Below are 19,372 nucleotides of genomic sequence, written 5' to 3'. Positions count from 1 at the left end.
TTGAAAAAGAGCTGCCTTTACTGAATGTGAGTGGAATTATATTACAGTAGTCTTAATTCCTGTACTTACAAATTCATTAAAAAGCAACCAACAGCATCTTTATAAAACATAAATCTAAATTAAAAATAAATAAATAAACATCTGAGCAGTGACAATTAGCTAGCCCTAACTCCATCAGTGTGAGAATTTACGCTTAAAATTAAATTATCCCATTTTAGTCCTGTTTGCTAGAAGCAGCATCACTCAAAGGATTAGCCTCCTGCTTTCCGCCTTCAGTAGAATGTAGTGAACGTCCAATGCCAAGGAAAACCTGATTTACTTTCACATTAACTCCAGGCCATGCAACTGCTGCCAAATCAATAGCTGAAACATCACCATTCATGTAGGCTGGATAGACAGAAGTATTGCCATAAGGAAACAAGCCTGCCCTAACGCCATTACCCCGGCCATACCCATTAGCAATTGGAGCAACCCCATAATCAAATCCAGGATACCAACCATTATAAACACCCGTTCCATTGTAAAAACTCCCATAACCATTGTAAACAAAATACGGTGCTGGTGCATGATTAGGAGCATATCTAGGACCATAAGGCGAGTAATTACCAGGAGGATAAACATTACCAGAAGATCCTCTTCCACCCCCATTTCTCACGTAATAACCATTCCCATTCCAATTATTTTCCTCTTTTGGCACAGCCCTCTTTACCTCAACAAGCCTACCATTCAACTCATGAAAACTATTCTGCATAACATTCTCAACAGAATCCTCTAAATCATAAGTGATAAAACCAAAACCTCTAGGCCGGTGGGTCATGCTATCATGCATCACCACTACATCTGTTACCCTACCAAAACGCTCAAAGTAATTCTTAAAATCTTCTTCAGTTAGATCAGTAGGTAAACCTCCTACAAAAATCTTCCTAGTCCTAATCTGATTGCTGTTATTGTCACTCATACTCATCCCATTACTCAGTTGTTGGTTTTTGGATTGTTCATTCCTGGGTATTGCCTTTTTCACTTCTACCTATAAAATTCAGTAAAAGCAATAATCACAATCTTTAAATGATACACATTAAAAATGACACACATTAAAAAGGAAACAAACAAAGAGAACAACTTTTTTCATTCATATGCTCAAATTCATTTTTTTTTTTTTTCATTTCAAATTTAAAGCCAATATGATTCATCGCTTCAAATCAAAACCAAAATTCATCGTAGAACAAAGGTGGTGGTGCATTTTAAATGTGATAAGCAACCAATTTGAGCTATTCAATTGATCGGAACAAGAAAACAAAGACCATGAAGATTGGTCAAAGAAACAGAGTATAAAATAATATTAAGGAGAAACTAACCGTTCTTCCTCCAATGACATGCGTATCGGTCAGAGCTTTATCAGCAGAAGAAGGATCAGAGAACCAAACGAACCCAAAGCCTCTAGGATTCTTGGTGGTCTTATCCTTGGCAACCACGGAACCCATAACGGCGCCATACTTGTCGAAGTGGTCTTTCAGCGTATCTTCACTCGTATCCCGCGAGATACCACCAACGAAGAGCTTTGCTTGATCACGGTCCATACCTCAAAATTCCAAAACAATTAACCCCTAAAATCAAAACCAAAAAAAAAAAAAAAAAAAAAAAAAAGCCCTAACCCCACCAGCGCAGAACAGAAACCCTAAACCCCAATTCTAGCGAAACCCTAAACCCCTAATTCTAGCGAAGAACCCAAGTTTCCTGGAGAAACTGCGTTCTGCTGCAGAGGTCAAAGAAGTAGGAAGACGGAATTTTAGTGAATAAGTGTTTGATTTTGAGTAGACCTCTCTGACTCTGACTCTGAGCTGTTAAGTCCTGAAAAGAAGTTGGGAAGTTTTTACCCTGCACTTTGCGAATGATATAACCCAACCTCCCTCAGCCTCTGTTTTATCCAATTTAACAACTTTATTCTACCCTATCCCCTCCAACCAACCCAATTATTGGTCAAAATTTTAGTTCCCCCCAAAAAAAAAGTATATATATATATACAAATTGGTCAAAAAAAAAAAAATAAGCCTCCCAATAAAATAAAATACAGCCTTCCGTTTTGATTTCTGATCATATTTGGTATTGCTGACGAATATATATTTTTTATTAAGTTGTAATTTTGGCAAATCATAATCAATTTATTTTTTTAATTATCCGTGTATAATTGTTGTTAACTGTCCTCTCTTGAATTATCTACTAAGAGAAAAAAAATATATATATATTCCTCTTAAAAAAACCACCAAACATCTATTGTGTTTCTAAATATACATACTGAATTATAAAATTAAAAATAGTACAACCATTGTATTATTAAATGTAGATATAAGTAACGGGATCCATAAATAAAATTTGATTTGCTAAAATGCCAACTATTAAAATTTATAAAGGTACCATGATATTGCTCCTTTGTATAGAAATTTTATGTGCAGTAACATGAAAATAAAGGAAATTGACAAAGCGGCACAGTGACAGCGCAAACGTCTAAGAAGTATAGTTAGGAATGGAGCAAAAACACAACATCTCTAGATCAATTTCTCTATAGTAATAGTAGCTTGCCAAACTGAGGGATGATTTGTAAGGGCAACTTTGAGCTTTTGTAGGTGGGTTTCTGATCTCGACAAGTTCTTCCAGTTATAGCTTGTGCATTGGTGTTGAGGTCTCAGCCGCTAGATCTTCCATGTTGGCTCCTCTAATGGGTCTAGATGAGGTTAAGACATGTGGAGCTTTCTGGCTGGCTGGACTAAGTGCAGATAATATATCTCCATGTGACAGTCATTTTTTGTGCCCCGAGTTAAAATTTTCACCAGTACATGTACACTTGCTCTCCTGTCATAGTGTCATGACATTTGGTCATGCTAGGGAGCTCCTTAGTCCACCTCAAAACTATTTCCAGTCATGAATTAGCCTGAAGTTGTCAAGCTCGCAAGGTTGTTTTTTCCTTCTTGTTTTTGCTATCTTATATGTGTAAAGCTGGGTGAAAATTCACCCATGGTAACTAATAATTAATTCTTTTTTAAAGAATTAATAATTAATTATTGCATCAAGTAAAAGTTGTAAAACGCAGAGTAGATGGAGCCGATTACTGCAGTTCATACGTTCCACACCAAAACAAAATATAAAAATAAAAATAAAAAACTAAACCTTATTTTATTTTATGAAACAATGAAAAATAAACCTTTCAGTTCAGCCCGGCCCATTGAATTTATGGGCCGTCTAATGCCCATGGATACAAATAAAAAAAAAGTCCAAATTTGGGCTTCTCTTGGGCTCCTTTTTGTTTTTTTGTCATATTTTGGATAAAGAGTATCAAAAGTGAATAAGAAAGAAACGAACAACTTTTGGTAGCGTTGGCTGGATTCCGCTTGAGAGCCTAAGGTTGTGGACCCAAAAATGAAAACAAAGCTTCAAAGCAATAACTTTATGGGCAGTGCCACGGCCAATAAAGAGGCTAAATGTGGTAAATTCACATGTTACTATTTTATTTTGGATAATAAGTTAGTATAATTTAAATATGTAATAAATAATTGAACAGAAAAAAAAAAAACGCAATTAAATATAAATCAATAAAAAATACCACTTCATTTTACCATATTATATAGAATAAGTTTTTTTTTTTTTTTTTTAAGTGAAATAGTATATAAGTCGGTGAAGAGGTTTCCAGCAAATAAATTGAATGACGTGAACTATAATGGGATACCCAGCTTCAAATTTTCAAACCAAAGCTCTGGATAGTAGCTATCACATAGATTTGGGCCCCAACGGCAGGATTCTTTTGTTTTTTGGCACCGTTTTCATGAATATCGGTCCTTTTCATGCCACCTTTTGTTGTTATTGTCCCATCAATACTAATTTGAGTTTTTACTGCCTGTTAATTTTATTGATTTACTATCAAATTTTATTTACAATTTAACTTTTATGGTTTTAAAAATTTTATTTATTTTTATTTTGATTTCAATCAGTTTTTTTTTTTTTTTTTTTTTTTTTGTATTTCATTCACACATTTAAAAAAAAAAAATCGCTTATATCTTATACAAGGATACCAATTGTAATTTTTAAAATTTAAAAAATTAAATTGAAATTAATGTAAATTTTAAAATGTCTGTATAGAATATTTCTGTTTACTAATAATAATCTTTAAAAATTATGATTAACGGCGGAATCTTTACTAACATAGTTATTATGTATCGCTTACATTTAATTATATATTAATTTTTATTTTAAAATTTTAATTTGAAAAAGTGAACTCCTGTTAAATTGTCAAATGGTACTGATATATGAAATCTACTAATAATTGGTGATGTTCGGCAATGAAAATAAATACCATTTTTCAAAAAAAACAATTTGCAGATGAGATTTTCAATTTCTTCCCCATAATTACATAATGTAAGTTTTATTCTTTTTTTTAGTCTTTTTATTTTTGATATTGTATTTTTTCTTTCCTTTAGAGGATGATGACCCAGTGGCAACAATATCCTACTGCGTCCACGTACCTTTAATGACCTGTGTTCTGAGTCAGCGGTTAGGTTTAATTTTGTTTTAATGTTACGTTTAAATTATGATTAATGGTGGCAAAATGCCAAAATCTTATGCTGTAAATGAAATGGCAGTGTCTATTAAATTTAAATCCCTATAACATATCTATAGCCAGTCAAGTTCTCACGGTTATGGCGTATAACACTGTATGTAACATTTTCAAAACACGCAACTGTAGCCTGTGAAATTGTGATATTAGCATGTAAAATTACTAAATTGGTACGAAAATGCTACCCTCCTTTAATTTCTTTGTTGCCTTAACAATTTCACCACTCCTTTCCGCATATAAAAACTACTTTTTTCTCTTTGTTTTCCTTTTTATTTCATCAAAAGAGATTTTTTTAAGTTATACACAAAAGGTATTGAAAAATGGTAAATTAAACTCCAGTTTTGTATGTATGAAGATGTTCTTGACATATGAAATGGAAATCGACCATATTTTTGCTGTTATAATATCAGTAATTTTGAAATGCTGTTATAATATCATTAATTATGAAATAACTTAATCAGAAGGGTTTAAAGCTTAAAAAAAAAATTATCATAACCTTCTGATTAAGTTTTTTTTTTTTTTGGGTCAAAAAAATTAAGATATTATTATTATTATTATTTTTTAAAGAAATCAGACAAGATGAAGAAAAATAATAATAATGTCCCAAAGCTCATATATGTACAGAAGGACTCAATCCCGAGACCTCCTCACATGCATGGTTTGTAGCTCAATGCTAAAGTAAGAAGCAAAGAATTAGTATAATCAACCGGTTCCGGTGCGTGCGAATATTCGGTAAATCGTGTTTTAGATTATTATTTTCAAGGATTTGTAAACATAAGAATCCACGTTAATCATTAATCTAATCAATCTCTTTTTCCCATTTTTTTAATAAAAAAATCCATTGCATGTGCCACAAGTTTTGAATTACTCATGTTTGTTAAACAAGTTATTAATTATATTGGCCTTTCAATTATAATATTACATGCAATAACCTACAAAAATTCACGTACAATCATGTGTGAATTCACAACCTAACTATATATTAGGAATTCCTTTTGGGAGCTTAATTACAGGTTGGGTACTTAATACTTATGCTACTGTCATTATTAAGCTTTTGCACTTTGGTTTTCAAAAAAAATTAAAAAAGAAAAAAAATATATATATATATATATATATTTCTTTAATTTTGAATTGTGATTTTTTTTTTTTTAATTAATTGACTTCGTAATATGGTGAATGAAGTGCTTGAGGGAGGTTGTGTACATAGTAAGAAAAGAAATAGAAGGGTGATGGGGGGAGTTTACGAACGTGAAAGGAATTAGTTAAAGAAAATAAATTTGTCATCTTGTCGTTGCCAAATCCATCAGCATATAATACCCAAAGCAGGTCTTTCTTCAGAAAAAGCAATTTCTTTTCATTGGGGATCGAGCCGTCAAAGTGGCAAAGGAAGGGCATGCCAGTGGATGCCATGAGTGAAACCCAAATTCCTAGTAATTAAAATGTAAATTTTTTGGGCATTTCATTTAAGTTGTTGGAGTTTGATCCAATGCCTCTCTGGCGGACCCTAATTTTCCCACTTCCATCTCAAAATCTCATCATCCCCTGCCTGCGTGCTCACCTTGAGCCGGGTGCTCCTACTATATATATATATGTATATATATATATATATTATCTTGCTTGAAATATATCCTATGCATATTATATGTCATGCCAAATATATTCACTCCGTGTTTTCACTTATTTGATGAATTAAACGATCTAGTACCGGATTAATTTCATTTTTGTGTTATTCTATGGCTACAAGTCTGTTGTGGTTGCTGTACAGATAATCATGGATAATCTTTTTTTTCTTTTTTTTTGCAGTTTGAGAAAAACAAAGTAATCAACGTCATTGTTCTTGTAGTTCCAACTGTCATTGTTTTTTTTTTTTTTTTTTCTTCCCTTTTTCTTTTAATAAGAGAAGTAGAAAAAGAGCAATAGAGAGAGAGAGAGAGAGAGAGAGAGAGAGAGAGAGAGCAAATACTATAACCAATGAGATTTGCATAGCCTTTGAAACTTAAGAAAGACAAAGGCCGTAGGGAAAAAAAAAAAAATTTAAAATTTATAAAAAAAAGCTAGAGAGGTGGGAGGACAAGCATCAAGCATGGAGGCTCTCTCTTTGAAGATGAGAAAATTCATTTATTTATTTTGACCAACAAACAAAAGGTGATAAGACATGCCTTTGGGATTACACACTTTGGCTTTGGACTTGCAAAGCCTTCCCTACAAAAGTAACTCTCTTGTTTTCTTATGCTCATACATCGATGCCCGCAGGTTACCATTGTGTTTTTCCTTTTCTTTTCAAAACCCAATAAATAAATAAAGCTTTTCCCACTATATATGCAAGACATCTGCGACCAACCATTCTGTCAACAAAACCCTAACAAACTAATCCAAATTTTATATCCTCTCTCCGTGTACTTCCCAATGCATTTTTTGCATTATTTGTTTTTTTATATTCCTTGTCTTGGAAACTTACAGTAGTTTCTTCCTCGAACTCAGATCACACTACTCCTCCAGTCATCAAGTACTCTCTGATCCAAACAAAGCCTTGGATATTTTCAAGTTAAAGGGGTCCAGGTGTTGGATTCCAGCAACTCATAATATGAAAAACCAATTAGGCTGATGGAGGTTGGGGGTTGTTTGGCCAAATAATTAAGAAAAAAAATAATATAAATGACAATGAAAAATAAAAATCCTTAAGGAGTTAAGAGTAAAGCATGATGAGCTCAACTGGGGACACCTATGATATTTTTGGCCGTCACTCTAGGCATTTGTATCGAAAAGAGAAATGCTACAGTCAAATTATAGGTTTTTTCCCCTACTCTACCCATGTGTAGGCCAAGACAAAAGTTTACTCTTTTTTTAAAATTATTTATATGTATATTTTTTTTTCTAATTTTATTTACATTATAATTAATATTAGTTCTTAATATTGGTGTTTGTATACTTTATACGTCGAAGTAGCCTGTATTGAGAGCTGATGCAATTGTCAGTAGGGGAAGTAGGTTGGCTCAGTTTATTTAAATTTCTTTTTAATTCCTTTCCGTCTTCATTTTAACCTGAGCTGCTTTCTAATCAAAGACTTTGAAACAATGAAAGGTCAGAAAGACGTTGAACCACCACTGTACTCTGCTGACTATCCCCAGCGCTACCTGCAACTTTCTAGTTAATTAATCAGTAGACGAACTCGTTTTTTAAATCTGCCTAGAAATTCCTTTCATTATTTATGTTAAAAAAGAAAGAGAGAAATCTCAATCATTATCGTCATAATCACTTTGCCTTTTCTAAATTAGTAATATTAATTATATCAAAATTTAAAGTTAGATGATTAATTTGTTTTTCCCGTTGATCAATTGGGCACGTCTTAGGCAATGGTACGTCAAATGAAATTGATTCAATAGTATGCCTCTCATAGATTCGAAATACTTTTTTTTCCTCTCATGGATTCGAAATACTTTTTTTTATATTTTTATTTCGCATCCATATTTTTCTCTTTAAATATAAATTATTAAAGAAGAAAAAAAAGAAGTATTATAAAAGATTCCGTGAGCCTTCTTTATAATGAGATGTGTAAATATTACGCAAAAAGGAAAAAAAAATTATTCCAAAAAAAAACATTATTCTAAAGTTATCAAGAAGCTTTTAAGTGATGTGTTGGAAGTTGGTTGGATGAGGTGACACAAAGGTAAAAATAGTAGCAGCACCGTACCCCATGAAGTCAATAACAAAAAGATATATAATTAGTGAGCATTTTATGAGTACATTAAATTATATAGAATTAGTTTTCCACACTGAGAGGCATGCACTCAATCAGTCGGGCCAGCTTGAAGCACTGCCATGGCTTTGTCTTACTTCTTCCAACATCTTTCCTCAAGTCCTAATCAAATATTGCATTTAAACTGGGATTGTTAAAGCCCAACACCCTTTTCGTCTATTGATTTGCAATCTAACTTGGACAAAAAAAAAAAAAAAAAAAAAGAAGGTTACTCAATTAATTAGATGTGAATTTAAGATGCTACTTAGCATACATTTTGTTTATTATTATTATTTTATAGAAAATAATAATAAAGTTTTCGGATGTTTCTTAGAAGGGTGCCATGGAGATAGATCACCTCAGAATTTAGTTCTCATTAACTGTTTGCCCCATATAATAAATTCGAAGTGTTTCTAAAACTCTTCTTGATTGGTTTTGCTTCATATATGTATATATTCTTAGGGCATACTAAATTTTGAAACTATTTAATAAAAATTCATACGAAAATAAATAAAAATTAAAAAAAAAAGAAAAAAGAAAAAAAAGAAAAAGTGGGGCGGGGGTGGGGGGGAGTGGTACGAGTGTAAAAGCAACGTGAGGTCCACAGCTTAACAGCCATACTCCTGCGGGAGAAAAATATCAGGGAGTTGCGTGGACCCTTCAAAGAAATAAAATAAAAGAAAATAAATAAATAACTCAAAAAGAAAATAAAGGGCCCGCTAAAAAGAGGTACGAAGAGTAAGTAGAGTGAAGCAAATGGGACAAAGCTTCAAGAGGTGGGGCCCCGGATATGGCTGTCGGCGAAGAGGAGGCGAAGTTTTGAATGGCCAAGATGCAACCGAACGCACGGCCACACCGAATAACTTCTCCTACTAATCCCCACTTGATGTTGAATTCTGGTGATGGTGGGGGGTGACCGCTGAGTCATTCACATGCTCCAGAGGGTCCATGTCCTGGGCCCACGTGGCACTGTCGTCTCCCCACCCTCCTTCTCGACACGTCAACGTCATCGTGCCCATTTCTCTCTCTACCATGTTGAAAATTTCTAGTGCGAGAGAGAGAGAGAGTGTGTGTGTTTGTGTGTGTGTGTGTGTGGGAATTCCGAGATGATATGATGGAGATTATGTTGGCTTACCAAAATCTTTTTTATTTTTTATTGTTGTTATTATTATCACCTCGCTTTGTTTTTTTTTTTTTAATTTTAATTTTTTCACTGCAATTCTCACATTATCTTCTGCACCTTCCAATAAAAATCATTAACGACTCACAAGCTCCTCCCACGTACAACGCGCTTATAAAGCTTGCATTTTCTCTCTTTAAATAAATGTGGAAGTTCTTTTCTTTAATAACAATTTGTACACTAATTACTTTTTTAATATTTTTTTGGCTGAGCCATTTGGCATGGATTACTTATGGAAGTCACGTGACTATCGATTGTGTTTTACTGCACGATTTGTGGGGTACAAATAATGACGTGATGTAAAGTAACATGTACAGCTATTTATACAGTTTTGAGGTCCAAAATTAAAATAAAAAAAAATAGATATGTAGTTTTCTTCTATTTTTTTCATTAAAAAAAAATTTTGAATTGTTTTACCTCTCTAGAATATTCAAATATTAAATATTATAAAAAATAAATACTTGAAAGATTAAAATCCAAATTTAAATTCTCAGCCAAAAACAAAAAAACAAAAAAAAAAAAAACCCAAATTTATAGCCAAAAGAAAAGTTTTAAAACCATATATTGAATTGGATGAATTAAAAATGACTAATCATATTTATATTCTAGATAGTGCAATTATGTGCGGTAACCGTTTTCACTTTTCATTGATACACAACTAACTGTTAATTTCAACCACAACAACATAATATTAACTAACTAGTAGTTAAAATTTTTTTCCAAACAAAAAAAAAAAATCTGGTAATTAAAAAGAAGCAGCAACTATAGCTCCCTCCATAAAAAGAAAACAAAAAATCACATCCTTATACTATTTTTTCCTAATTTACTATGGAGTAATAATATATCAACATAAGATAAGGAGGAAAAAAAAAAAAAAAAGATAACAATATCTTAATGTGCTATGTATTAAAGTATCACTTCAATTAAAAATTAAAAATTTTAAATTTAGTTGAGCGAGTGAGAATTCTTGATTTTTATTAAAAAAAAAAAAAAGCAATTATCATATAATAGATTTTTAGCATAAAAAGAAAACTATGATGTTATCAACATATCATAATCCATCTACTATCGTATTGTTATTCTTCTTTAGCATGGCTTTGATTGCTTTTATATGCATATTATCTGCAATTTACAGCGAATAAGAAGCTAAACATACTCGTTTGTTTTTTTTTGATAAATAGCTAAACATACTCATTATAAGTGACAATAGACAATAATGACCAATTGTAGATTTGTTGAGGATAAAAAGCAAGTACGGATATCATGGTCAAACCATATACACATGGAGAATCACAAGTCGCAAAACATTGCTAAATAATTGTCCGGCAGTCAGTTGGAGTGGATGCCTCGTCTTCATTAATCGGCTTCCCATATATGCCTACCTTCAATTTTGACAGGGATATATCAAGCATGCTTTTATAAGACCGTCCCTTTCATCTTTTTTTTTTAGTGTTTTCCTTTTTCTTTTTAAAAATTTTATATTATTCATCTTAACTTCTCTATTTTAAATCAAATTTATACTACCTTTCTCTCCCTTATCTAATAATTAATTACTCAACCTTTGTGATTTTGCGATGCATGCATATAATCCTTTTTTTTTTCTTTTTTTTTTTTTTTGGGAAATGGTATATAAGTCGATTTATAATTATGATGTTGAGGAATTTTCACAAATACTGTTACACTTACAGGTATAGATCCAACCAGCGTGCTTTTGGAGAAATAAAGTATAGAAATTTAGCTGCCGTAGCTGAGCTGGTTTAAGGGAGGACATTAATTAATATTTTCTCTACTCAAATATAGAGTTGCTTCATCAAAATACCTCTGAAACTATATATAAAAGCAAAAATATACATGGGCATTGGTTCCGATTTCCGACAACATACTATTAACAAGTGCTGTCGTTTTACGTAGTTTGTGCCTCCAACAGGAATATATATATATATCATGGAACTAGTATGGCGTTCTTGGTCTGCATGCCAATATTGCCTGCTGACCAAGCTTCCATCACTTTACTAGGAGACACTGCCAAATTATATTACTTACCGGGTCCAAGTACTATATGGGTACGGTTAATATATATATTCCACTAAAACCCAAAAATTTAAAGAAAATAGATGAAAACAATTAAGAGTTGCTTGCCTAAATGAAGTATGTATACAAATGAAAACTAATACAAACACATAAATACACAACAAATTTCTTTAACATCTAAAAATTTGGATCCAGAAAAAAAAGAAAAAAAAAAAAAAAAGGAAGAGAGAGAGAGAAATTTGGTGCGAGTGAAATTGTATATATTATTAAATTATAAATTAACACTGTTGGTAAATAATGAAACAGACAAATTGCTTTTAGTGTAAAATGTAAGGCTGTTGGGGAGGGGAAGACAAAAGAGATAACCCAGTACAAAGAGGGTCCCCAGGTTTTTATTTGAAATGAATTAAGAGAAACAGCTTCTCCTGATACAATAAAAGAAAGCGTGTACAGGCATGCAATCTCACATTCAAAGCAACACGAGCTAGAAAACACCACCGTTATTAGCCATACGTACGGCCTAAGGAAAATAATAAATTAATCAACACAGCATCCATCGTTTATACATACACTAGCTCGGCATTTTTTAATATATATATATATATATATTCCGTATTTTCAATTAATGTTTCATTTTCTTTGATTGGACATTAATGTGAATCTTAGATAATCTTTGAAAATTTTAAAGTACCTACCATGAGAGTTTTCCACGCCAATTTATTTACGTACGTTTTATTTTTCCAAAAAAGAAGAAAAAAAGCATATACGTTTTATATATGTACTTCCCTATAGTAACTAAGTTTCCCCCGTGGTACATGCGGGTTAATGTCACGGCACATGTGTTTAACATTAGTGAATTTGTTGTCAATTAATAAGAAAGTACTGCTTCTGTTTCTTTACCAACCAGTTTTTACTATAATTTTTATTTTCGTACTTCTATATTTAAAACATGAAAAAAAAGGGGTAATGTAATTAATATATCAAGTCCCTCTTTTTATTCATAAAAAAAGAAAAGAAAAAAGGAAGTCCCTCTTTTTTCTAAAAGAAAAGGGAGAATAAAATCAGAACTGTTTGATATCTCCAGGGAGTGATACGAGGCAAATTGTGACCGTGAATTAATTAAATAATGATCCACTGGAAAATAAACTAATTAGCATGACATCAGAAAAGCATATGCTAAACCACTTAATAATTATAAGTTTAAGATTATTATAAAAAGTTGTAATCACATTTGGAACAGTTGCAATTGAATTTTTCTTTTTCCTGAAGGAAGCATGTGCAAAACATCCACGAGAGGTAAGGTGGGAAAAAGCTAAATAGTTTAAAGAAGTTTATAGTGAAGACCAAGTTGAAGAAACACAAGTTGCACAAGTTGGTGTAAGAAAAGAATCATTCACCGTGTGTACATGGAAGCCATGTGCTGTGGAATTTTCACCTAAATAATCTCAGCATATCTCATTTACACGTAATGCAAATTTCCATTAGCATATAAAAACCCCTTTTTTTAAAGGGAGGTCATGGGATTATCTAATTAATAGACTGGTTATATATATATAGGATTTGGAATATTCATGTAACGTGAGGATTTCAGTTTCTTTGACCATCATTTTTGCTCAAAAGTAGGTTCCGAAGACTATAAAGATCACAAGACTCGAATTTTATATTTATAAGCGGGACAAGGATCCACAAAGACTAAACCATACTAGTACTGCTAAAGAGACCTTGTCTTAATAAAGCAAATATTTAAATTCATGGACTTTTTTTGATGTAGAATAACAAGTAAAAATCCTTTTGTATACATAATATATAATAGATTCTTTAATTTCTTTATGGGAATTACCTTCTTTTTGCCTAAACTCCAATGACATATCTAACACGCTTTAAAACGATTGTTTCTTCGAATCTAAGAATATTTGGATAGGTAACCAAACTCAATATGAGGTAAAAATTAAAATACAGATAAGCACTCCCTCTTTAGCATTTAGAAGGAAAAATAAAATAACAAAATTGGAAAATGGGTCAAGTGGGAAAATCTAGAACAGAGAGGAGGATTATATATTGTTAGATTTTTACATTGTTTCTTGTTTTTTATTCGGCAGGTAATTCAATGCCACAAAATACAGATGGTGTGTGAATATGAAGGATGAGGTTAAAGCATCAATGGCGCCTGTGTCACGTGGCGGTGCATATTTGTTCATGCAGCCCCCCCACTTGTGTGGCCTTTTTAACTTTAAGATGAGTGAGAAAATTTGAAAAACCGCTAGCGGACTTTGCAAGGCAAAACTTTTTCTTTTATGTTACGTTTTAACTATCCCTCTCCATCCTGATGCCAAAAGGAAAAAAAGTAGAAAAATAAAGAAAAAAGAAAAATATAGAAAATATTACAAAATTGTCAAACTTGGTAATTAAAGGCTTGAAATGTTATAATACAATGAGAAATTATTCTGTAAGATGAATTTATAGTTGAAACAGTAGATCTATTAAATTAAAGATTCTCAATTTATTAAGATTTATGATATCATGTGTATACATCTATTCAATCAATTTAAATATTATAATTTTTTATTAACAAATCAATTTATTAATTCTGCCATGTCTAACATATTCAATTTCCTCATAAAGAATTTTTATCCAAAGAAATATTTTGTTATAAGGAATATTTTCATTTTGATCTAAACTTTTTTTTTTTGGTCCAAAAAAAAAAACCTTAACATTTAAAAACAAACCAAAAAAAATGTTAAGAAAATGTATTTTATCAAATTATATTTTGAATGCGTAAAATACATGTTTTTTTTCTATAGTACTCGTGTATGACATATAATACCTATGTGTAATACATATATATATATATATAGTGCCCAAGTTAATTTTGTTTTGCATAAGCAGGTATTATACAAAATACACATGTATACTAATTTCTGTTACGCAAAATAAATTTTCTAATACATGTTTATCTACTTTTTATTTTTATTTTTGTTTTTAATTTTTTCTATTTTTAATGTTATTGTCTTTCAAAAATATTTAAATTAAAACAAAAATATTTCTAAAAAAAATTGAATATATTAAACATGGTAGAATTAAATAAATTAATTCGTTAATAAAAATATTAATTTTAAATTAATGATATAGATATCTACAAATGATATATTAAATATTAATAAATTGATTAGTTTTAATTGAACGGATCCATACCTAAATAGTAGACACATCCTGAATAATTTTTCTAAAAACAATCCTCTGAATTAGGCACTCGGGGATGGCTTAAAAGGGCTATTTTTTTAAAATTTTAAATATTTCTTTATTTGTTTATTTATTTTCAAATATTTTTTTATTTATTTATTTTTCCGTGGTCCTTAGAGCGCCAAAGATTAAAAAAATAAGAAAGTAAGTTAAGAAAAGTTAGACGCCTCATTCATGAGGTTTGCCAATATAATATTAAAAAATAGATATTTTTTTAGCATATATGTCCGAGATATATAGGGGGTATTTAGTACAGGCTTTGTCCAGTCAGTTTCCTCCCCCACTTCTCTTTCTTCTCTCTCTCTCTCTCTCCAATTATTTTATCTTTCTCTAAAAACATAAACTTCCTAAACAAAAACCAGTCTGGTTTTTGAGTTTCAGCTTAGCTTAACAAATATCAACCATTTTCACACTCCACCCTTAAAAATGTGCCTTACTCTTCCATCCCCTCAAGGCTCTGTCTTTTTGGCCAATGAGTCAATGCTCCATTTCTCAAGAGTAGTGCTTTTATAAATTTGGTGGGGGTGGGGGGTGGGGTTTTCTATATGGATTTTGGGGTGGTGGGTTTGGATGGGTTGGGGGGTTCAGACACTGGTGGTTTTGCTTCTTCTCTTGCTTCAGATCCTGAAACAAAGCAGAAGTGGTACGGATCTGGGTTCCACAAGCAGGAGAGATCTGGTGCTTCTCAGAACGACTGGAGGAGTTCTAAACTGGCCAAGACTGATGATTTCTCAGGCTCCAAGGCAATGCTGCTCCAGCAGAAGAATGCTTTACTGAGATCCAATTGCACTCTCTTCTCTGATGGACAGCAACAGCAGCAAATGCTTAGCTTTTCTTCTCCCAAATCAGAATCTTTCTTACTGGAGAAGACCTCTCCAAATGTCACATTGCCTTACTTTCACAACACATTATCTGCTTATAATAGAAATACAGGTATAACATAATATCCTGTATATCCTGTTTAACGTTGAATTCTTGTGGAGTACGAGGCAGTTTTAGGAATAAATTGAAAGTGATGGACATCTGTGGTTATCATTTTCCGAGTGAATAGGCTTGTGGTTACTTGCATGGAAACTTTGGTTTCATGAGGTGGGGTTTTTGTTTTTGGTTGGTTTTTGCTTGTGGGAATAAATGATTAGACCAGTTTTGCTAGAAAAAAGATGATGGGTTTGTTATTGGTCTTTGCGTTTTGATTCCGCAGTACTGCTGGAGGGTCTTTTCGTAGCATTGAGTCTTGTCAAAAGAAAAAAAAATGAAAAAACAAAGAAATAACTATCATCCCATCCCTAAATCTCTGGCTTCCTGTTTTCGGGCGGTGGGTTTTTGGTAATACTTCAGTATTGTTGACTAGTGGCCACAAAAAGAAGCAAAATTTATGGAAGCATGCAATAAGATGGGATAAATAAGAGCAACCAAAGGACCTATTCTTTGATTGGTCTGAATCCCCAAGTTTTCTTTTCTACTTTTTTCTTTCGAGCTTTTTAATCCTCTGTTCTACCATAGACAAGATTGTTCATGATTGTTGTAGGCTCTTTAAATGTTGCAGACAAATAATATTTGGGTATTCTGTCACTCTTCCTTTTTGCACTTCTTTTCTTTACCTTCTTCACACAGAAATGACCTTTTTTTCATTTACGGATAGCTATGTAAAGGTCCGAAAGTATGGCTTTTTAGTTTATTTTTCTTATTTTTTTATGCCTTTATATTTGTTAACCGGTTACTTAATTGTCTCCTGACTTGTTTTTCATGTTTCAGGATATAGCTCCGGGAGCTTGAATGGTAGTAGCGTGCATGGGGCTATAACAGGGGCCAGAGGCCTATTCACTCCATCCCAATGGATGGAGCTTGAACACCAGGCCTTGATCTACAAATACATTACAGCAAATGTGCCTATACCATCTAATCTGCTCATCCCCATCAGAAAGGCACTTGAATCTGCTGGCTTCTCTGGCTATTCAGGTGGACTTCTGAGACCCAATACCTGTAAGTATTAAAGCAAAATTTTTCTTGTCCATGTCCTCTCTTCCATGGTTAGTTCCTGATGTTCCATTGATGCAGTGATTTGTCAAACGCCAAAGCTAATGTTTTGGTTGAGCTAACATTTGATCTAGTTTTGTAACCAAAACTTGATAATGTCTTAAGTTAATCTATCCATTCGATCCCAAAAGTGAAATTTTGTAACCAAAAATAAAAAAAAAAAAAAAAATTGGTTAATTTTCTTGGTTGTGGTGGCAAATGGTGAGATAATATATTGATAGAATTTGGTGGTATTGGATTTGTCAGTGGGATGGGGAGCTTTCCATCTGGGATTTTCCAACAACGCTGATCCTGAGCCAGGGAGGTGTCGTCGGACGGATGGTAAGAAATGGCGGTGCTCAAGAGATGCAGTTGCCGACCAGAAGTATTGCGAGCGGCACATGAACAGAGGCCGCCATCGTTCAAGAAAGCCTGTGGAAGGCCAAACCGGCCATTCCGCTGCCGGAGCAACCACCGCCACCACCACCTCAAAGCTCATGCCTACTGTTTCCTCATCCTCCTCATCGGTGGCCCTGTCCGGCGGCGCTGCATCCAACAGCCTAGCCATTGCAAATCAACAGCTTCACAGCTTACAACCTCAACCTCCCGCTGCTGCATCTAATTCTTCTTCTGCTGCCACTGCCATCCATGTCAACAGGTTGGTGAATCTAGTTTTACACTCAGTGGTCCCCGAATCGTCTATCTCCTTTAGCATCAATTCTCTTCATTCCTAACATATCTAGCTAGTGCGCTAGTGAAGCATGTCTTTTATGATCTTGTAATTTGCTGACATATTTGGTCTTTAATTTCTGAGATTCTTTCTGAAAGATTGTTGCTTTACCGTTTACCGTTTTCAAAAGCACCTTTGCTAATCGGGCTTTTTAGTCCCAGCTGAATTTCATTTTCTAAATGGGTTGTCTTTTTTCTTCTTGTTCGTAAATCCTGATTAGTTTGTTTACGCGGGCAAAATATCGCTTTGCAGGATGTTTGTGAAAGAGAATGCTGGTGAGAGAATGCAAAGCACACCTGGTCTGTCATTGCTGTCTAAAGAAAACCACTTCTTGTCTCAGAAACAACAGCAGAACCCATTTGAAGAATCCTCTAGAGAGTTCGGCCTCATAACCTCTGATTCCTTCCTCAACTCTTCAACGAAAACCTCTTCTTCATTGATTAGCTGCAGAAATTTCGATTCTTCATCCCACGAGCTCACTGACCGAGTAACCGATTCCCAGCATTCCCTTCGCCAATTCATCAACGAGTGGCCCAAAAATCAATCGGATCATCGCTCATCTGTTTCTTGGTCTGACCTTGACACCCAATCAGACAGAACCCAGTTGTCAATTTCCATTCCCATGGCTTCCTCGGACTTCACGCCGTCCTCTTCCTCTCCTAACAATGAAAAACTTGTTACTCTCTCGCCTCTCAGACTGTCTCGTGGACTTGAATCGGTACCAATGAGTTTAGGAGTTGGGGATGAACAGAGCAACAATAGGCAAGCAAATTGGATTCCAATTTCTTGGGAAAATTCCTTGGGAGGTCCACTGGGAGAGGTTCTGAATCACACTAATAATAACAATGGCGGAGGAGAGTGTAAGAATCCTTCAGTGCTAAACCTGATGACAGAAGGCTGGGACAGTAGTCCACCATTAGGATCATCTCCTACTGGGGTTTTGCAGAAGACTGCGTTTGTGTCTCTGTCTAATAGCAGTGCAGGAAGCAGCCCACGAGCTGAGAACAACAAGACCCATGAAGGTGCTAGCCTATGCAATGATCTTCTTGGGTCCAATCTGGTGGCTTCTTCTTCGTTGCCTGCTTTGTAATCCGTTTTGAGTTTTTCTATGTGTACTGACAAAAATAGTCATAGAGTTTGGGAGCTTTAATTGGTATGTTATTTCTTTAATTTCATAAACAAACCCGAACACAAAAGTGGATTTGTGGGTGCATCTTTACTACTTTTGTGTTTCATTTTCTATGTGCATCCGTTGTCAAAATACGTTGTTGTAAGCTACAAAATTATGGTGGGGCAAAGTATGGTGTTCAAATTATCCAATGGTGGATGTTCTAGCAAAATTCTTTTTTTTTTTTCTTTACCGAAAGGAATTTTATTGATAGTTGTATCGAGATGGTTGGAGAGCTGGAAGGCTAGAAGTGGTTGCTCTTTAATGAAAGATTAAGGAGCTTATATGGTTACTCCGCACAATTGATCGTTTTTAGCTTTTTAGGTGTGCATAGCTGATTTTTTTTATGACGTTGGTTTCCAAACTGGGGACTTGGTTGTGCCGTAGAAGGAGACCCGGGAGATTGATACCCAGGGCTGAATCAATCAGGACCCCTGGGGTTAACTCGTAATGAAAGTCGGCTAGACCTGGGCTTGATCAAGTTCAAGCTCGGCCCATAAGTCTCCCTTTTAAATTTTTCCTAGAAAATTATTGTGGTTGATAGTTTAGCTTTTAAAAAAGATGGGCTGATACGTTGGACTTGGTGTTTTAAATCATGTGGGAAATCAGAATGAAACATAGTTTCATAATTAAAACGAGTACAGCTTCATGACTTTTGGATTATGGCG

At 33.6% G+C, this 19,372-nt stretch overlaps 2 protein-coding genes across 2 annotated transcripts; one reads left to right on the top strand and one right to left on the bottom strand.

Annotated features, from left to right (window-relative positions):
* Positions 1–1,914, bottom strand: LOC107420603 (RNA-binding protein 1). Its single transcript, XM_016029603.4, has 2 exons — positions 1,356–1,914; positions 1–1,027 (listed from the first exon to the last, which is right to left on the bottom strand). The coding sequence occupies exons 1-2, from the start codon at positions 1,575–1,577 to the stop codon at positions 215–217; spliced, it is 1,035 nt and encodes a 344-aa protein (XP_015885089.3). The 5' UTR covers positions 1,578–1,914; the 3' UTR covers positions 1–214.
* Positions 1,915–15,048: 13,134 nt separating this feature from the next.
* Positions 15,049–18,856, top strand: LOC107420632 (growth-regulating factor 1). Its single transcript, XM_048476515.2, has 4 exons — positions 15,049–15,723; positions 16,546–16,773; positions 17,074–17,464; positions 17,789–18,856. Exons 1-4 carry the CDS (start codon positions 15,336–15,338, stop codon positions 18,624–18,626), a joined length of 1,845 nt encoding a protein of 614 aa, XP_048332472.2. The 5' UTR covers positions 15,049–15,335; the 3' UTR covers positions 18,627–18,856.
* The last annotated feature ends 516 nt before the right edge of the window (positions 18,857–19,372 follow it).

Source organism: Ziziphus jujuba, chromosome 5 (assembly GCF_031755915.1).
Source record: "Ziziphus jujuba cultivar Dongzao chromosome 5, ASM3175591v1".
In the NCBI taxonomy this organism is placed as follows: domain Eukaryota; kingdom Viridiplantae; phylum Streptophyta; class Magnoliopsida; order Rosales; family Rhamnaceae; genus Ziziphus; species Ziziphus jujuba.
Note: the sequence above shows the minus strand (reverse complement) of the source record. Positions and strands in the feature narration are given on the sequence as shown.

Bases quoted from the DNA above. Each gene is read 5' to 3' on its own strand.
- LOC107420603 (XM_016029603.4), bottom strand. From the start codon at position 1,577: ATGGACCGTGATCAAGCAAAGCTCTTCGTTGGTGGTATCTCGCGGGAT. The intron at 1,028-1,355 runs GTTAGTTTCTCC...TGAATTTTATAG, and splicing joins ATGTCATTGGAGGAAGAACG to GTAGAAGTGAAAAAGGCAAT.
- LOC107420632 (XM_048476515.2), top strand. From the start codon at position 15,336: ATGGATTTTGGGGTGGTGGGTTTGGATGGGTTGGGGGGTTCAGACACT. The intron at 16,774-17,073 runs GTAAGTATTAAA...TGGATTTGTCAG, and splicing joins ACTTCTGAGACCCAATACCT to TGGGATGGGGAGCTTTCCAT. The intron at 17,465-17,788 runs GTTGGTGAATCT...ATCGCTTTGCAG, and splicing joins ACTGCCATCCATGTCAACAG to GATGTTTGTGAAAGAGAATG.